General features: G+C 40.5%; 1 protein-coding gene across 4 annotated transcripts in view; it reads right to left on the bottom strand.

The window, feature by feature from the left end:
* Window positions 1–289: 289 nt before the first annotated feature.
* The window catches only part of TOX3 (TOX high mobility group box family member 3), a 117,830-nt gene continuing 99,869 nt past the window's right edge, over window positions 290–18,250 (bottom strand). For 2 of the 4 annotated variants that reach the window (XM_043436318.1, XM_043436319.1), the window contains exons 4-8: window positions 12,472–12,741; window positions 8,144–8,371; window positions 6,462–6,542; window positions 1,475–2,065; window positions 290–1,200 (exon numbers count right to left, since the gene is read on the bottom strand). In XM_043436318.1, coding sequence (XP_043292253.1) covers window positions 1,147–1,200; window positions 1,475–2,065; window positions 6,462–6,542; window positions 8,144–8,371; window positions 12,472–12,741 — 1,224 coding nt within the window. In that variant the 3' untranslated portion in view covers window positions 290–1,146. Of the gene's footprint in view, window positions 2,066–6,461; window positions 6,543–8,143; window positions 8,372–12,471; window positions 12,742–18,250 lie in introns of all 4 variants that reach the window. The other 2 variants (XM_043436320.1, XM_043436321.1) reach the window with 1 other exon arrangement.

Raw genomic sequence — 18,250 nt, 5'->3', positions numbered from 1 at the left:
AGAGTCTTAAACCACTGGGCCGCCAGGGAATTCCATTAATGGTTCTATTTCTAATGGTTTAGCTTCTTTTTAACAGGCCCTAGTTTGGGGCCATGCAATCCACATTCTTAGCTGTAAATCTTGCATTTTCAGCTAAAAATTGAAGATACCTGGGCTTAAAAACAGGTTGGTATGGGATCTATTTCCCCCATTTTCTACATATTCAAGGAACCACAAGTGAAATTTGACATATCATTTTATTTGAAAAGTGAACAGTTGCCTGGTTGTTGCATCAAAATACAGTCCACAGTTTTTACTGAAATGTGTTTATTCTATAGCAAGATAAAAGCATTTTTGTTTTAGTTAAGCAAAATACAAACAACTTAATTGCTGCTATCATAACTCATAAAAAAGTATAAAACAGCATAAAAACACAATAAGCAACGTAGCAATGAATGGTTTATGTCACCAGTGTTTACGTTAAAGCCTCGTTTATGAAAACTTTACAACACATGATATGAAAACTTACAACTTTGAAGGAAAATATTTACATTGATTATTCAGATGTGGTGCGCCTTTTAAATATTCTACCGGTATTACATCATAATAAAAACTCTTGCTTTTTTTTAAATCTTAACTTTTGTAATAACTGTCTTCATTTAAGTGCATTTCCCTTTTAAAAATACAGTGTTTTTAATTTTCGAAACTTGTCACTCAAAACACAGAATATAGTATTCACATTCTTTTCTTCTAATTGGAATGAATAGAATGGGCTAACAGTGGTCATAGTGTTACAACATATACTGTGGTTTGGTCTGGAGAAGTCATGGATAAAAAGTGAAAAGGAGTCAATAATTGAATCTAATCACTTGCATTTTTTTTTTTTTTTTTTTTTTTTTTCTGGAGAGATTTAAGGAAAAAAATAAGAGCTTTGGCAAAAGTCTGTGATTTACATTATTTTTTTTTTCATGACAAAAAAATGCCATCAACGATTGACGTCATACAAATGTTTGTATGAAACTGGACCTTCAGATTTCAGGTAGTTACTGACTGTGCTTTTTATTTTTAGGGCTTCGGAAGTTCCAGTCGCCTTGAAGTGGGGATTCTTCACTTCGGGAGAAATAAGGCCATTTGCTATGACTCAGAGAGGCCAGTTTCTTATAGTCATCAGTCTGTCCTAGGATTCATGACACGGTTTGATTCACATATTGTAGGTAGAGCCTGAATAAATAAAAAAGCCATCACATAGAAGAGCACAGCTTTTCTTGTTTAAAAACAGAGTCGTTTCGAGATCTTTCAGCTCCACTGTTTCGTTCTTCTTGCCTATCTAATAGACACCGGAAGGACCGCCGCGATCGTTACACCTTTCTGCATCACCACACCCCGACTCCGCGAGTTGCAGCCGCCCGGGGTGTACCCTCCGACGGCCACTCTCTTCCAGACGCGGCACGAACCGCCTGCCCCGCGCGCGCGTTCGTCTTTAGAAAATACTGACCTGCGATAACACTTGAGTCTGTGTCTGAGGCTGTATCTGCGAGGCCGGCTGGGGGCTCCCGAGGGTGGGGATGGGGGACGTGATCTGGGAGGCGGCCGGCGAGTGCTGCCGGGGAGAGGGCTGGGACTGATGCTGCATGTGCTGCAGCTGCTGCAGCTGGAGACGCTGCTGCAGCTGCTGCTGGCTGAGATGCTGCTGCAGCTGCACGTGCTGCTGAAAACGCTGCTGCTGCAGCTGCTGCTGGAGCTGCAGCTGCTGCATCTGCTGCTGCGGCTGCGGCTGCACGGGCGGGCTGACCGGGGCCGACGACGCTGAGCCCACCACGGGGCTCATCAGCGGGGCCCCGAGGTTCGACGGCATGCTGGCGGCCATGGTGACCGACGTGACCATCGGGCTCACGGGGAGTCTCATGGCCAAGGGCTTGGGAGCAATCGAGCGAGGGAGCGACGGCTGGAGAGTCTGCGGGGAGGCTGACACGGCTCCGTGCTGAGACAGCGGAGGGCTGAGGAGGAGGGAGGAGGTCAGATTGGTGGACGCCAGGGTCTGCTGAACCGAACGAATGGTCTGGGCTTCTGCTGATTCCGCCGCAGCCTGCATTGGAGGGGAGACCGGTTGAAGTGTTTTTATAAGGACTGTGAAAGGATGATCAAAATGGTCAGCATTACTCTTGCTTCCCTGAGCCCAAGCTTTGGGGGAGGACCAGGCAGCTCCTCCCGGAGGTGGAGTCCAGCTCCCCACGTTTTGAATCTGAGCTGGCTTGGCACCTTTGCTCTGGTCAACAGAAAGTGATGGAAATGAGGCTTCAAAGACTGTCTGTCTCTTTCAGAACCTACCACTAGGTGATGACAGACATGTGGCCCTGGTACCAGACTCAATTACTAGCTCACTGCCAGCCAGCCCACTGCCATGTAGGGGTATGTGTGTGCCAATTGCACACAGATGAGAAGGATTTGGTGATGCTGCCTTGGCTTGGCCTAGATCTGAAGACCCAGCTAGTTACCTGGCACTCTCTGAGATACATGCTTATCTTTGTAAGTCATTGGGCTTTGGGTCGATGCAACTGTTCCACAGCACTACTGTACTGAAAGATGACTGATACACGTTTGAGTAACAGTTGTTCAGCATTGAAACCTGAACTAAGATCATCACCAAGAACCATTTTGAAAGACAATGACAGTAGACTGCCGGAGTCCAAGTCTAGCTCCACTACTCAACAATTCTGTGACTTGAGGTAAGTTAATTCACCCATCTGTTCCTCAGTTTCCTTATCCATTAAATGGGGTTTAATGGTATTCACCTTGTGTAGGGGTTGTGAGAATTAAATGTACTCGTATATTTGTTAAGCATTTACAAAAGTGCCTGGCCTACAGAGAGCACTTGGTAAATGTTAGCTATTTTCACTCATTAAGGAGCTCTACTGCCAGAAAATGACTATTACTAGAAAACTTCAAAGCCCTGTATACAATAATCAGAGCCATGATTATTTATAACAGTGCTTACTTGAGTATGAGAAAAACATAATTGAATTCTTTAGAAACACTTAATTGAAGAACTTTACAACTTTAGAAATATTTTGGTTTACCAAATATTTTCAAAGTTTTCCAAAATTGATCAAAGACGTCATGGATAAGTGGTGAGTGTTCAACTCTCATGTGACTGAACAACCTGTTATAAACAAACAATCTGGACCTCAACATGCAGAGAAACTGCCTCATACATTTTGTACTAAAAACACCTAATTACCTCCACAAAAATATTATACTAATGCAACTGTGATTGGAATGATTTCTTTTAAAGATTATTTTTTCTTCTTATGCTTCATAAAATTAGGGTTTTTTGGAGGGGAGTAGGGACAGGGGAACTTGGAGGCATCAAGCTATCTATTCTCTTTAATGATTTTGAATGTTTATTTCTAGATTTTTATTACTTACATTTATAAAATCTACTATTAGAAGACACTTGAGGAATGACTTTACATGGAGAATCACTGGAGGTAGAAAAAGCCATGTCTGATGGCTTCCATTTGAAGACCTTATCAGTGTAAGACTCCATCCATTCATGGACAGTTTTATGATTTTGTACAAAAGCTCAGGGGATGGGGTGGGGCTGGGGGCTGCACATGGCTTGAGGGTGGAGGGTCATGTTCTAAAGTCTTTGGTTAAGAAGAAACCTACAAATGTTCATAATGATCTTTAAAAACCATTACTTCACCCACAAAGTAGAATATGCAGTTTTCTCCATGTAAATGACACATTATTTTTAAATACTCAAATATTTAAAAATGGCCAAGACAGTCTTAAGGAAGAAACTACAAGAAAAGTCTATACTTAGACACCTGGGCAATCACGCCATTGCACCTTTAAGATGCTCCCCTAGTGGAGAATGGAAAAGTGGATGGCTATGAAGGACTCCTGCTCACCTGCCGGTTCTACTCCTTTACAGTTTAATATTAAGCTTCTATTAATTTTGTTGGTTATTCTGAAGACTAAAAGTGATAGCTGAGTCACACCTTAAGGGAAGGAGTTCCAGGCTCTGAATGTAGTGCATGCTCAGTTGCTTTAGCTGTGTCTGACTCTTTGCAACTCTATGGACTGTAGCCAGTCAGGTTCCTCTGTCCATGGGATTCTCCAGGCAAGAATACTGGAGTGGGTTGCCATGCCCGCCTCCAGGGGATCTTCCCTATTCAGGGAATGAGCCTGAATCTCCTGTGTTTCCTGCATTGCAAGTGGATTCTTTACCGCTGAGCCACCGGAGAAGCCCTCTGAATGTAGAGGCTTAAGTTATAAAGCACATGTGATGCACCCTTGTTTATTATTTCTAATGCTGGGGCTGAAATCTTGCTCCCTGTAATCCCACTCCTTGAATGAGTTCCATCCAGGACACAGAGATCAAACTTAAGCTTTCCTTCCATGATGGCTGTTATACTTGAGGACCAAATCAAATGCCCCCAAACCCTTGCTCCCATGATTCTTTTAATTATTTAAATAGGATTTGATTTTCAGTCCTTACCATCATGGAGACAACCCACTAGAAGGCCTTCAGTTAGTCACCATTTCTCTTTATATCATGGGGACCAAAAAAGAGAGAACCAATTCTTCAGATGTGGTCTACTCATCAAACTATACAGTTAGATGCTGCTTCCTGTGAGATCACCATATTAGCGGCTATTTCACACTTTAGGGTCAGGTTGAAGTTATTCTAAACTTATACCCCAAGGGCCATTTTAGTTGCCTGCTATGTCTCTGACTATAAATTTGGGGTGTTCTCAACTGCCCTGGGGCTTCCCAGGAGGCTCACATAAAGAATCTGCCTGCCAAGCAGGAGACACGGGTTTGGCCCCCTGGGTTGGGAAGATCCCCTGGAGAAGGAAATGGTGACCCACTCCAGTATTCTTGCCTGGAAAATTCCATGGACAGAGGAGCCCGATGGGCTACAGTCCATGGGGTTGCTAGAGCACAACACGACTCAGCAACTAAACAACAACAGTACTTAACCTATTGAAAAACCAAAAACAAAGCAAACCTACCCCTAAAGAATTTTAGATTTATTCTTTTTAAATCCCATCCTATTGAATAGTTTTTCCAGTATCCATAGACTCAATCTATCCATTGGGAAACATTTCTGAATCAGTTTTTAGTATCCAAAAGTAAAACTTGTATGTTATCCCTTCTAAGTCAGTCATAGACCTGATCAGCCCAATCACCGATGCTATTTCCAGAGTGCACTTTGAGTTACTGGCTCTTGGCTTAAATCCATGTATGGTCAATTATTCACACTCTAATGCACAAAGATCATCTATACCTGCTTCTGGCTAAGTGAATGAATAAATGGTCCACTTGAGTACATGCACATTGTTACTCTAGTCACGTCACTCCATCTAATTAGCCATCAAGTACACCTCAATTCTTAACATCTATAGCCCACACATTCAGTGGTTTTCTACCAATGTGCAAGTCTGCATCCAGAATCAGTATATCTCTCAATGTGCATCTTCCAGAGTCCCAGAAAAAGGCTTTGCTATGGACCTGATGAATATTTTCTCTTTCTAATGAAACAGGCAGTGTCCTAAGAACTGTCAAAGACAACCTCTCTTGATCTGGTTCTGAGCAGCTGCCAATGGTAGATCTTAATACAAAGAAGAAACAACTCAGGTGAAAAGGAGAAAAAAGGGCTAAATTCTTTTTAAATGGCTTTGCCAGCAGCACTGACCATGCCCTGAGGCCCAACGTGGTACTTTGAGGCCACGACAAAGACAATGAAATGGAATCTCTGCTTGCCAGAGGAAATACATCAAGAGCAAAACATTAGTTCACATTATCCTCCCCAAAGCCTTTCTAAATTCTAGGAAGGCTAAAGACAAAGTTAATTAAATGTTAAAATAGAAGGTAACAGCTCATGCTCCTTTTGGATCAAGGTAATAATAATCCAGAGTGACATTTGCTTTAGAATACCAGTGCATTTTATAATACATCAGGGCCCATTGTATACTCTATGTATAATACATGTATACATGTCTCTTTTTTTAAGTACTTGGAGCATAATTTTATTTTAAATAATCATGAGGTTTATTTATTTATATGATGTGGAACAGTTTGTCAAAAATACAACATCCTCTATTACAATAATGCAACCACTGGAGAATTTATGATCTGATGTCCAAAAATGCCTGAGAAACATACTTCTCAATTTAAATAGAGGACATTAACACAGATCTCAGCCCCTGACAGGAAGAAAAGGGCTGTTTAAGATTTGTCTGAATAGCTTCAGCCAACATATGCAGAGATCAGTGAATCTTTTGGAAACAATTTGGATTCATTAGCTTGAATGAACTCTTTATTTTTCATGCCGTCATTTGAGTTATCTCTAATGAGAACAAATAAGTTTATGAGTTATTTGAGGTGCTATCTGTTTGAGGAGTTGGATTTATGTTTTCAGTGCTCCAGGGCTGTTTTCAACTTTGTAATGCAGAGACTGGTCGCTCTCTTACCTTAGAAACGAGGCTGGCCCTGTATGCAGCCAGGGCTTTCAGGTATTCTTTTTTGGCAGCTTCCGTTTTCCTTTTATATACCTATTAAAAGACCACAATTAGCACCACCTTTAGCATACACATTCTCAGCCATAAAATAACTGCTGTGCAAATTAGGTTGCAACAGAACTCACATAAAAAGTTGGTCTCTCTGGCTTTGATTTTTAAATGTGAAAACACACACACAGGTATTAAAACAAAACCAAACCCTGCCACCTTCACTGGGGCACAGTTTTAATGTTTACTATTACAAACAGAAAAAGATTTCTCGGCTAGCAGCAGAGAATTCATGAGAATAACAGCTGAGGGCCTCCTGTTCAGGCAGTAAATAAGGTAACGAGAATGAAATTTGTGGCAAACAGTTTAAATGATAGAATATTAACAATTTCTCCATCCTGTCTTCTTTCCCTCACACCCATTTCTAAACTGAAACAAATCAGAGGATGAAAACCCAGCAACAACAGGGAGAGCGAGTGAAGACAGAAGAGAAAAGATGGAGACCTTTCTTTTCAAGAAAAAAAAAAAAATCAGAAATAGTGAAAGATAAAAGATTTCCATTAGTGAGACTAGTGATTTATATAAATAAATCCCAGTATACGAAACCTGATTTGGGCTTCCTTTTCTTAAACAATGGTCTGATGGCTAGCTGTTACACCAAAATGCAACTATCTTTTTTTCTCCAGAATTTAAAAGTTAGATGCAGCAGTTTGCCAGCCCCTTAGGATTACATTTCTAGGGTAGAAGATGGGGCTGCTGCCTAGAGCATGGAGCTCAGTGCAAACAAGCAGGCAGATTCTCCAGTAGCATCAGCCCAAGGTAACCAGCTAGTAGGAATGAGTTCATGATTAAAGGAAAGAAGGAAGAGAGAAAGAATGAAAATCAAGGGTTTTCCATTCTATTCATGAAACAATTATTCTGGTTTACTACTAACAGGGGTCTATTCCTGTGAGGATATGTGAAATTAACGCCTATGAATGGTCATTGGAATTTCACGGAAAAGACAGAGGAGAACTGAGCCCCAAGGAAGCCATTCTTCTCTGCATTTGTGTGGAGGACTTGCATGGGGAAAGACAGGATGCTAGACCCTAAGGAAGTGTCTCCCACCAGCATGGCTAATCTCTCAAGGCCTCTCATATGGCCACACTTTCAAATGAACATGGAATAAAATTTCAAATGCCCATTGACAATAATAAAACACACAGAGGCGGCTTCAAAGTTTGGAAACCCACCAGGAGAGCACTAGGGTTCAGAAAGATGATCAAAAAAAAGGCAAGCAGGATGGACCTAATCCCTCCATAGTGCCCTTTGTGACCAAGGTGGGGGGGGGGGGTTGGGGAAATTCTACATTATTTAAAATGAAAAGATTATCATCAAAAGTTTATGCTTGCAGGATACTGCCTGGATCTCCTCCAACTCTCTTCTGAATGGGTTCTGAACACACACCCCTTAAGGGAACTGAGAAATCCAGATAACTGGAAAGTACTTTGGAGTTATATGTTAGTGTTTTTTTAATTCCATAGCTTAGAAAAAGGCTTTCATGAGAAGCAATCATATTAAGGTGATGTATTCACCCAGAAAAGGTGTCAGGAATATTCTTGGAACATTGAATTATATGGCTGTGATGGGTCTTTGCCTGAACTTACCTGCTTTTGTTCTTCCCCGAGGCTGTCCCACATTGATGCTACGATTTTTGAGACCTCTCCAAAGGTCGCATTGGGGTTCTGACCTTTAATTGCAGCCTGTGTGTCTCTGAAAAACAGGGCATATGCTGACACTGGCTTCTGTGGCTCATTGGGATCTTTCTTTTTCTTTTTCTTTGGAGTCTTGGGCTTCTTGCCAGAATCTGGAGCAGCTCTTTTCTCTCCAATGGCCTGCAAAGCAAGATGAAAATTCACTGCCTAGAATGTACTTGAAGAGAATGCAGAAAGACTTACTCAGGTCCGTGGTTGTTCTTTTAAGGTTTTGTTAAACATCATCAACAGATGAATCACCACCAAAAGAGGGGGAGGGGTAAATTTGCTTAGTGTTAACTGGACGGCAGAGATTAGCATTTAGAACATTGATTAATGAGACCCAGAAGTATCTTCAATACATTTGCAACATGTGCTTTAAATAGCAATTATGAATAATGAAAAACAGGATGCTTTGTACCAAACACGTATGCATGTGTGCATGTGTATGTGTGTGTGTTACATATGTACCCATAAACAAAATATCTTACATTTTCAGAGGTTTTAGAAGTAAACCTAAATAATATTCAGGATGTTGATCATACTCAGATACTTTAAATGAGGTCCCTTAGCCAAAGACTCATACCATCGTATGTATGATTGGTCTGAATTGATTTTTCGAAGTTTGGTTTCTTTTTTTTTTAACTGGAATTTTACTTTGCTAATGGTCTCCAGAAACTCAAATGGAAATTAGCTCCAATCCCTAAGTTTGCACAAAAAGGGAAAGGCCACTTTTATTTTCTAAAATAATAAAAACTTGCTAAAGAATAGGGTAATAAGGAATGCAAACGTGTCCAACTTCTAACTAGGGCTAGAAAGGAAATTGATACTCTTCATAAAATAAAAAACCTGTAAAACAGCAGCATCAGTAGATATTTAGGCTAGAATCACCAAGGCTAAAAAGAAGACTAATAAGATGCTTATTATTATCTAAAGTAAGTAAGGCTGCCACAAGAATACTGGCCCAGTGATATTCACACACATTCCCAATGAACTCTGAAATCAAAACCATAGGAATGATATAGTTTACCAAATTTATATACCACTGAGCTCTAATACTCACCTGCTACCATCATCTAATTTCAAAAATCATATAACAGACTCATCAGAGAAGCAGGGGAAATGATTCATCAACCTTGTTTTATCCCCCTCTTCATCCCCTAGATTATAATATGATGACTATATTGGAGATAATTTTGCAGTTAACTTTATCAAGAATCCTGAAGTGTTTGACAAAATATGTTTTAAAAGCCAGCTCTGGGCAAGATCAACGGAGACAGATTCAAGTTACTAGCAGATTGGCTTTTAATGGCCTTGAGTCTTGAATCTTAACTCAAATTTTCCAAGAGTATCATTGCATTCTGAAAGAGGGTTGTTTGGAACTTAATTCAATGAATAGAATTCATAGGGAAGAAACTGATAAGTAACTTTTCTTTGAGAGCTCTGAACCCTAGGAAGCCAGTAACCTCCTTCTTGGTGGGCCTATTGTTTGCACTATTTGAGTAACAACCACACCCATACTTTACACAAGTAGCTTACAGATGTCAGTAGGTATTAAGCTAGACTTCACCTCTCCTCCAAAATGCCACCTTTCATAACTCACACACTGCATTAAATAAAATTCCATAGACCCCACAGTCTTTTTTCTAAATCTTCAGAATAAGTGAAACGTGTATTCTAGTTAATGAATCTGAACTTGCAAACGAGTCAGATGTCTTCTAGCTGGAGTTTCAACTTGAGCCAAATTTTCCTTCAATGAAAAATATTACTTTAACCACAAGGCAAAAATATATACACAGATTTTTCTAATTGAGTCAAACTCTATTCTTTTCTTGGAAGAGAATTTGGCACTGTTTGCACCAACAATACCCTGACCAATGACAAGATGAAAGCTATTTCCAGTGTAGATTTTCCAAATGAGAGTTCAGTTCCTTTCTTTGCAAAACAACATTCAAATGTTGACAACCTTTGTCATCTTTCTTGGACAACCATGACTTGCCCTAGTCATCATTACCTTTTAAGAATAAATCCAAAATGAAGAATCTCACAGTTTAAATAAAAGCTCACAATTAATTCTCCTAAAGAAACTTTGCATAGTTGACTCAAAGGGCTGTGAGAAAGTGGAGAAATAGCTTTATCCCAAAGACATAATCAACAATAACGTTAATCTTCCTTTTTTTCAGCTAAGTTACTTAAAAGATAAACTGGATTCCTTGTCTTTACTCAAAACCTGGATCCTGTCTAAAAATGGAACAAGCTAAGAGTCACATAAAATTATCTTTACAGAGATGACAATTTCAGATTGATACAGAGGTAAGTATTAAGATCAGTGGGAATGCGAACGAAATGAAAGGAATCCATTTGAATTGTGTAATAGCCAGCTGTAACCCAGCAATATCTTATACACATCCCTTGGGTTTATTATTTCCCACTTCACCCTGCTGAAGTCCTTGTGAGTGTGAGTAGAGACTGCTAAGCAAATCTCCCCACTCTGTGTCTAGTGGGGAGTTAACATATCTGGACAGACCAAACCCTCCTTAAAATCCCTGCCACGTTTCTCCTCTTTTCAGCTAAACTCCCTCCTCTTTTCATCACCTGCAATCTTCTCTAAGCACCTTTTCTTCCATTTCTATTTAAACATAAATGATGCTAAAGGTGAAAATAAATGATGCTTAATATTCTGGCCTTGACTTGTTCCTTACCCACTCTGAGAAATTCTGGTTACTTCTATGTGCTCCTATCTATGTGCCGATGGTTCAAAAGTCTATACTTCCACCTCTAACAGACTGAATTCTAGACTCTCTCCAATGGACTGAGTTCTAGACTCAAATGGAAGCGTCTCAAATTCAACCCCTACCATGCCAAACTCTCAGCTTCCCCATGGGGGGAATAAAAGAACACTCCTCACTTCCTGGGTTAATCCTCTCCATTTACTGATATCCATGCTGGTTCTCAAACTAAAACCCAACATACCTTTTACTCCTTCAAATTCCAGGCAATCATCAAACCTTAATGGATGATTCTCTCTCTCTTGAATGTCTCACTAATCTGGTACCTCTTGTATGCCTTCCTTTGCTAAAATTAAAGGAAACAAATCATAACAAAAGGATGTTTTAATTGGTTTCCTTCTCTCTGGTCCCTCTCTTTGTAACACGTTCTATATACAGCCTAAGCTATCTTTCTAAAGCAAAAAAATCTGTTTATGCTATTCCTCGATGCAAAGAATTAATCAGCTCTCAAGTACCAGCAGGAAAAGGCTGCCACATTCCAGCAATTTCTTTCAAGTCCTATTTCTTTCCTCCTCCACGTCACACCATTCATGGTACCCATAAATGGACATATAATTCCTTTGCTCTTTCTACCACTATGTGGCCCTCTCTCTTCTGCCTCACAAACTTTTATGTATCCTCTTAGACCTAATTCAAACATCACCTTCTCAATAAAGTCTTCCTCAAATCACTCTCCAAAGCAGAATCGATGACAATCTCAGTATACCACATACATCAGTTATGCCACTAATCACATCTGGAGCTAGTTTTAAACACTCTTATTTGTTCTCAGTGGGAAGTCCCAGGGGCAGCAATTCCCTCATAAGTCTTTGTATCACCAGAACCAAGTAAGATGCCAAGCGCAGAGTAGGTGTGCCACCCATAATTAATAAATGAGGAATGAGTAATTGTGTACCTAGAGTAAGTAACTTCAATGAAACAATGTTTTTTTCTAGGCATTCAAAAAAGTCAAACTGGCAACTAAGTTTTTGTTTCAAATTGGGTATATTTGAATCATGTATCATTTCCCTGACAAAAGCAAAGGGGCAAAACCCCTGGAACATACTATGCGGTAAACATCACCCAAGTGCAAGACTGACTATCCAATGGGGCAGCAGGTCAGCCAACTGACCAGATGAAACTTGCCCACCTGGACATTAACTTAGAACCTGAGCAGTTCAGAATTTCTGAAAAGCCTAGCACAAGCCTTCTCCTTTGCCGATTTAAGTAAAATTCAGCCTATTAAGTGACTTGCTCAATGCTTTACAATTAGTAAAAGTCAGATCTCCCAAGTTTCAGTTGAATATACTTTCCACAGAAATAAACAGATATAAAAGAGTTAAGAAAAAATTAAACCGGCATAAATTTAAGTGCTACTCCACATCCATGAAGAAAAGGAAGGTAATATTGTGAATGGAGTTTAAACACAAGAACATGGGGTTGATCCCTATATACTAAAGGCAGTTAACTTACTCTGTTGGATTCGTCAGCATCCTCCTCGTTGATGGAGCTGGAAGGGGAGGGAGTCGCAGATTTGCTCGCAGGAGGTGAAGGAGACGTGTGGGGCACACTGGCACCTCCCAAATTCAACCCCAACTGGGCGCTGAGCTGAGACTGGTTGATGGTGGTGAGCTGGGCAGGAGGCATGATCCCAGAGCGAGCAGCGTCCGTCATGTGGACGATGGACCTCATGATCACAGAGGGATCCTGGCGGTATTGTGAAACTTGTGTGTGGCTCTGATCCTAAAGGGGCAACAGAAATGGGACACTCTTAGTTTTCCCAAACATCAGTGAGCTTGCAGGGGTTTGGGAAGGGGGTCAAAAGGTACCAACTTTCAGTTACAAAATAAATAGATCATTGCATTGCATTGTTGTTGAGCTGTTAAGTCCTTTCCGACTCTTTGCAACCCCACAGACTTTAGCCTGCTGGGCTCCTCTGTCCATGGGATTTCCCAGGCAAGAATACTAGAGTGTGTTACCATTTCCTGCTCCAGGGAATCTTCTTGACCCAGGGATCAAACTTTGCATCTCCTACAAGTGTCTCCTGCATTGTAGGCAGATTCTTCACTGCTGAGCAACCAGGGAAACCCTATATACATCATAGGGATGGAATACACAGCCTGGGGGCTGTAGGTAATAATACTCTATGACATGTTTGAAAGTTGCTAAGACAATAGATTATAAAGTCTTCATCACAAGAAAAAGAAAAACTGTTTTTTTTTTTTATTTGTAACTGTATGATGACAAATGTTAACTGCAATTACTGTGGTGATATTTCTGGAATATATACAAATATCCAATCATTATGTTCTATACCTAAAACTAATATGTCAATTAATACCTCAATTAAAAAGATCAATGAACTTATAACTTCAGCAGCTCCTTAGATAAGTTTGACTTGTTCCAATTTTGTTAGATCTGATTTATTGCAGGATAATGGTCTCTATTAATTTATTAACTAGAAGGACTCATGCTAGAAAGTTGAAAGGTCAAAATCACGAAGCCCAAATTATCCAGCCTCAACTATGACACTGTAGAATTGTCTTCTTCGAGTGTGCATGCATGCTGTCGTGTCTGACTCTTGGCAACCTCATGGACTAGCCCACCAGGCTCCTCTGTCCATGGGATTTTTCAGGCAAGAATACTGGAGTAGGTTGCCATTTCCCCCTCCAAGGGATCTTCCCGCCCAGGGATCTCCTGCAATGGCAGGCAGATTTCTCTACCACTGGGCTACCAGGGAAGCCTAGAACTATCACTGGATGACTTCATTAAGTGAAAATAAAGGACTATTAGCAAAGGGAAGAGAAATATCCAGCTCTTGCTCCTTACTGAGGAAACTGATGACAAGAAAAGGGGTGATGCTAAGGTCCAAGCCTTTCAGACTCACCAACTCATTGGCCATCCTTCTTCCACATGGTACTGGTTCAATTATCCTTTCTCCAGCTCTGCAAAATGGGGAGGAGCTGTTCTCTATTTTATCCTCCCAGGCAGGCGTACACCATGTAGAAAGGATGGGCTAGAGAAACACGGAGCAAGCATCTGTTTGCTTCGGGGCACCCTCTCTGTGAAAACCTCTGTGGTTAACCAGAGGATCATTCCAATTCTGAATTACATTGTCAATGGCATCTGGAAGTCATTCCATGTCTTTAGGATTGAATATCACTTTTTTCATCTTAAACCTGCTTTGTTTTCTTTTCCTTAACCCATCTTGACTTAATGCATTAATGAATTGGTAAAAAATATGTATAAGGAGGAGGTAGAGACCATCAGAATTAGCTCCTCTGAAAATTACTGCCAACACTTCAAAAGTAGTCTCTGTTTTGAGGAGGCATAGAAAAGGATTTATATTTGCTTCTTCTCATTCCAAACAATACAAAAATGAAGACATGCTTTTCAAATGACTACATTTAAGACTTGTCATTTAGAGTGAGCCTGCGATTTTCTTGAAACCGATTTTCTTGATTCTCTTGACTCACAGTGACCCAGAATCTAATTTTATACATAACCCTATGAATTCTTCTTTTCAATATTTCTGATAAAGCTTATTTTGCTCTTTAAAGAAACAAATGAATTGTAAATATTGTAATGTCACTAATTCAGAAGCCAAGAGCTATCAATAGGAAACTTGTTGAATAAATTATGATCGATCATGCTACAAAGTATTATGAAGCTTTTTAAAATAATGAATTAGATTTATGTGTATTGACCTAGAGAAGAGTTTCTTCATTTTGGCTCTAATGACATTTTGGACCAGATAATTCTTTGCTGTGGGGGCTGTGCTTTGCATTGTAGGATGTTTACAGTAACTCCGGTCTCTCCCTGTGTGTGTGTGTTAGTCATTCAGTCACATCCAACTCTTTGTGGCCACTTGAACTGCAGCCTACCAGGCTCCTCTGTCCATGGAATTCTCCAGGCAAGAGTACTGGAATGGGTTGCCATTCCTAACCCAGCAATCAAACTTGGAGATGCCAATAGCAACCTCCTTCCTTTCACCAGTCATGACAATCAAAAATGTCTCTGGACATTGCCCCATGGAGGGCAAGCTTGCTCCAGTTCTGCTGCTGCTGCTGCTATGTCGCTCCAGTCATGGCCGACTCTGTGCGACCCCACAGATGGCAGCCCACCAGGCTCCCCCGTCCCTGGGATTCTCCAGGCAAGAACACTGGAGTGGGGAGAGAGCCACTAATCTAGAGTGATGTGCAAGACATAGCAAGTGAAAAACCAGGTTGCAAAACAGTTAGAGAGTACAGCCCCCTCTTTGTTTAAAAAAAAAAAAAAGTTTAGGGACTTCCGTGGTGATCCAGTGGATAAGAATCCACCTTCCAATGCAGGGGATGCAGATTTGATCCCTAGTCGGGGAACTAAGATTCCACATAGTTGCATCACAACTAGAGAGAAGCCCGCCTGCTGCAAGGGAAGGTCCAACATACTGTGACTAAACCTGGATGCAACCAAATAAATAAATATTTTTTAAAAGTGTAAACAGTACTTACATTATACTGGATTGGATTGGAGGGGTAAAGAGGGAAGCACCTTAACTTTTCCCATTCACAAAAACACAAAACAAAACAAACAGAAACTAAAACACTATAGTTAGGAAAATCTAAAAACAAGAGACAGAAACAGTTAAAAGAGTCTGTGGCTAACTGCCAGGGTTTAATAGAAAATGTACATATTTTCCATTAATAATTCTTGAGTTATCAAATTCCTATGGAATCCTGGGAAAAGGTGCTCCACATTTCCAAGCAACCCTAACTCTTTTTGTCTCACTAACAATACGCTCCTAAAATACTACATTCTCCTTGTAGGAGTCCTTCTACAGTCTGATATCAGAAAAGTGGATTTCACGTTACCAGTGTGTCTTAATTTCTTTTTATTGGCATTCTTCACACACTTAGCTATTTCTCTTCAAAAATTTGAGCAGACTGTCCACCCTTCCATGTCCTTTTAAAGTTCTACCATTGCTTGCTGATGTTTTCCAGCCCGCCACAACTGGGAATTATGCTATATTTTTCTTAACTGTAGCCTCCAAATACATCTTTCAGAGGCTTTTCAAAGGTCCTTTCAGACTTCTTTAAATCTAACTATTTAAAAATATCTGCAGGCAACTCCAGAGCATTTTAATTCCAATGGTAAAATCATCAGTTAACTGGCATGGCCATGAAATATCAGGATATAATTTACACAACCTTCTCATTGACCAAGAAGCCACTTCGCTTTCTTTACTCCCATGCCCATGAACATCAATACGTGACAGGTGCATCCCAGACGTACACTATTTCAGAGGAAGCTCATGGTCACACAGAGGGCCACGGGGTTAGACTTTTTGACTTTGTCTACTCTTCCTGAATTCCACCTGCCATTTATACCTTTATGATGGACCTGGTTGCCTAAGAGCTCCTGTTGATAAACAACCAAGGTTCATGGACAAGGAGCATTGTGTGTTTCCTCGGATCTGGGACCTGTGCTAAGCTTAGTATGTATGCACTTTCCAATTCAATCCTCTAAATAACTTCCTGAATTAGATACTATTGTACCTATTCTTGGATAAGAAGGAACCCCTAAGCCACAGAGGTAGCTGGGGTGATTGACTGATGGAGAAACTGTTCTCTAAGTCCCATGGACAGAGGAGCCTGGCAGGCTACAGTCCATGGGGTGGCAAAGAGTCAGACTTGACTCAGTAACTGAACAGCAACACAGCAAAGGAGCCGTGGACCACCACTGGTGGAAGCTTGTACTGACAGAGTGAGAGACGGGTGGGCTCTGAACTCTGACCGTCCCACCCTCCTTTCACAAAAGCAACTCCATTTTTATTTGTCTTATATAAATTGAGACTCATTTCACTAAAAAAAAGAAAGGGGGGGGTGGCTTCTGAATTGGGGACAGTGTGAAAACCACTCCTGAAGCATGCTGGTGGTGGTGGGGCCAAGATCTTGCCAAAACTCAGAGCCATCCACGTGGTCTTCAAATCCAAAAAATGCTGGCCCACCTTTCTTATCTCCCACAGGACCACACACCAAGGACCTCTCAAATATTGTCAGGTAACCTGTGAACCACATAATCAGTGCAACAAAATGTGCTAGCATCTACCATGGTCCATTGTTATCTGGTAATAACTTCCTATGTGTGAGGATTATAGTATAAGAAGATTAATGGTGAAAGTATCTCTTTAGAGATTCAAGTTCCTTTAGGGTCACCAATTATTAACAACCTCCTTGGGGAACCTGGTGATCCTTAACAGCGCCAATCATTTTCTATTTCAAAAAGTAACCTTAAAAAAAAACCTCCTGTGATCTTAGGATTTCCACTTAAGAAGAAAAAGATGTCAGCTCAGTGGAAAAGTATTTATTGAGCACTTACTATGTGCCAGGCCAGAGACACCAATATACCAATGCTCATATCTTTCAAAACTAGAAAGTTACCATGTGATTCTTTTAAACATGACTCTATTTAGACAAAATTTAGAATGGACTAATGAATTTATTAATACCATAAAAAAGTATAGGCAAGAATAATTCATATATATTCCTTCAAAATAGCTCACCATTTTTCCTAGTAGTAATGACACAAGAGGGCTTCCCTGATGGTTTAGTCAGTAAAGAATCTGCCTGCAATGCAGGAGATGTGGGTTTGATTTCTGGGTTGGGAAGATCCCCTGGAGAAGGAAATGGCAACTCACTCCAGTATTTTTGCCTGGGAAATCCCATGGACAGAGGAGCCTGGCGGGCTACAGTCCATGGGGTCACAAAAGAGTCAGACATGATTGAGCGACTAACCCACCACTACCACCACCAGTGACATGAGATGGAAATGTAAAATCATGGACATAGCCCTAAGAAATTCAATGTGCTTTTGTAAATCATTAATCTTACTTATTAAAATTAAGCATTGAAAGACTTCCCAATGATCTCTGAAAGGCAAAGCAACTGCTGCGTTATAAGAGATGCTATTATCACATCCAACAAGAAGGACTGAATGCTGGTAGCTTTTTTGACTCTTCATGCAATTATGTTTTATATGGAGAGTTCACTTGTATCATTTCCTAAATTGTTCATCATTGGAAAGCAACTCCTTCTTTCTTCTTATCTCACTCTGTCTTCTAACTGATAATATTAGATAAGAGTTTGTCAACATCAGCAGTATTGACATTTTGGACTGGAAAATTCTTTGTTGGGCAGATGCATCAAATCCTTTGCTTGCAATGCATCCTGAGCATTGTAAATGCTTAATAGCATCTCTGGTCTCTATCCAC

The sequence above is a fragment of the Cervus canadensis genome, chromosome 18, assembly GCF_019320065.1.
Source record: "Cervus canadensis isolate Bull #8, Minnesota chromosome 18, ASM1932006v1, whole genome shotgun sequence".
Classification (NCBI taxonomy): Eukaryota; Metazoa; Chordata; class Mammalia; order Artiodactyla; family Cervidae; genus Cervus; species Cervus canadensis.
Note: the sequence above shows the minus strand (reverse complement) of the source record. Positions and strands in the feature narration are given on the sequence as shown.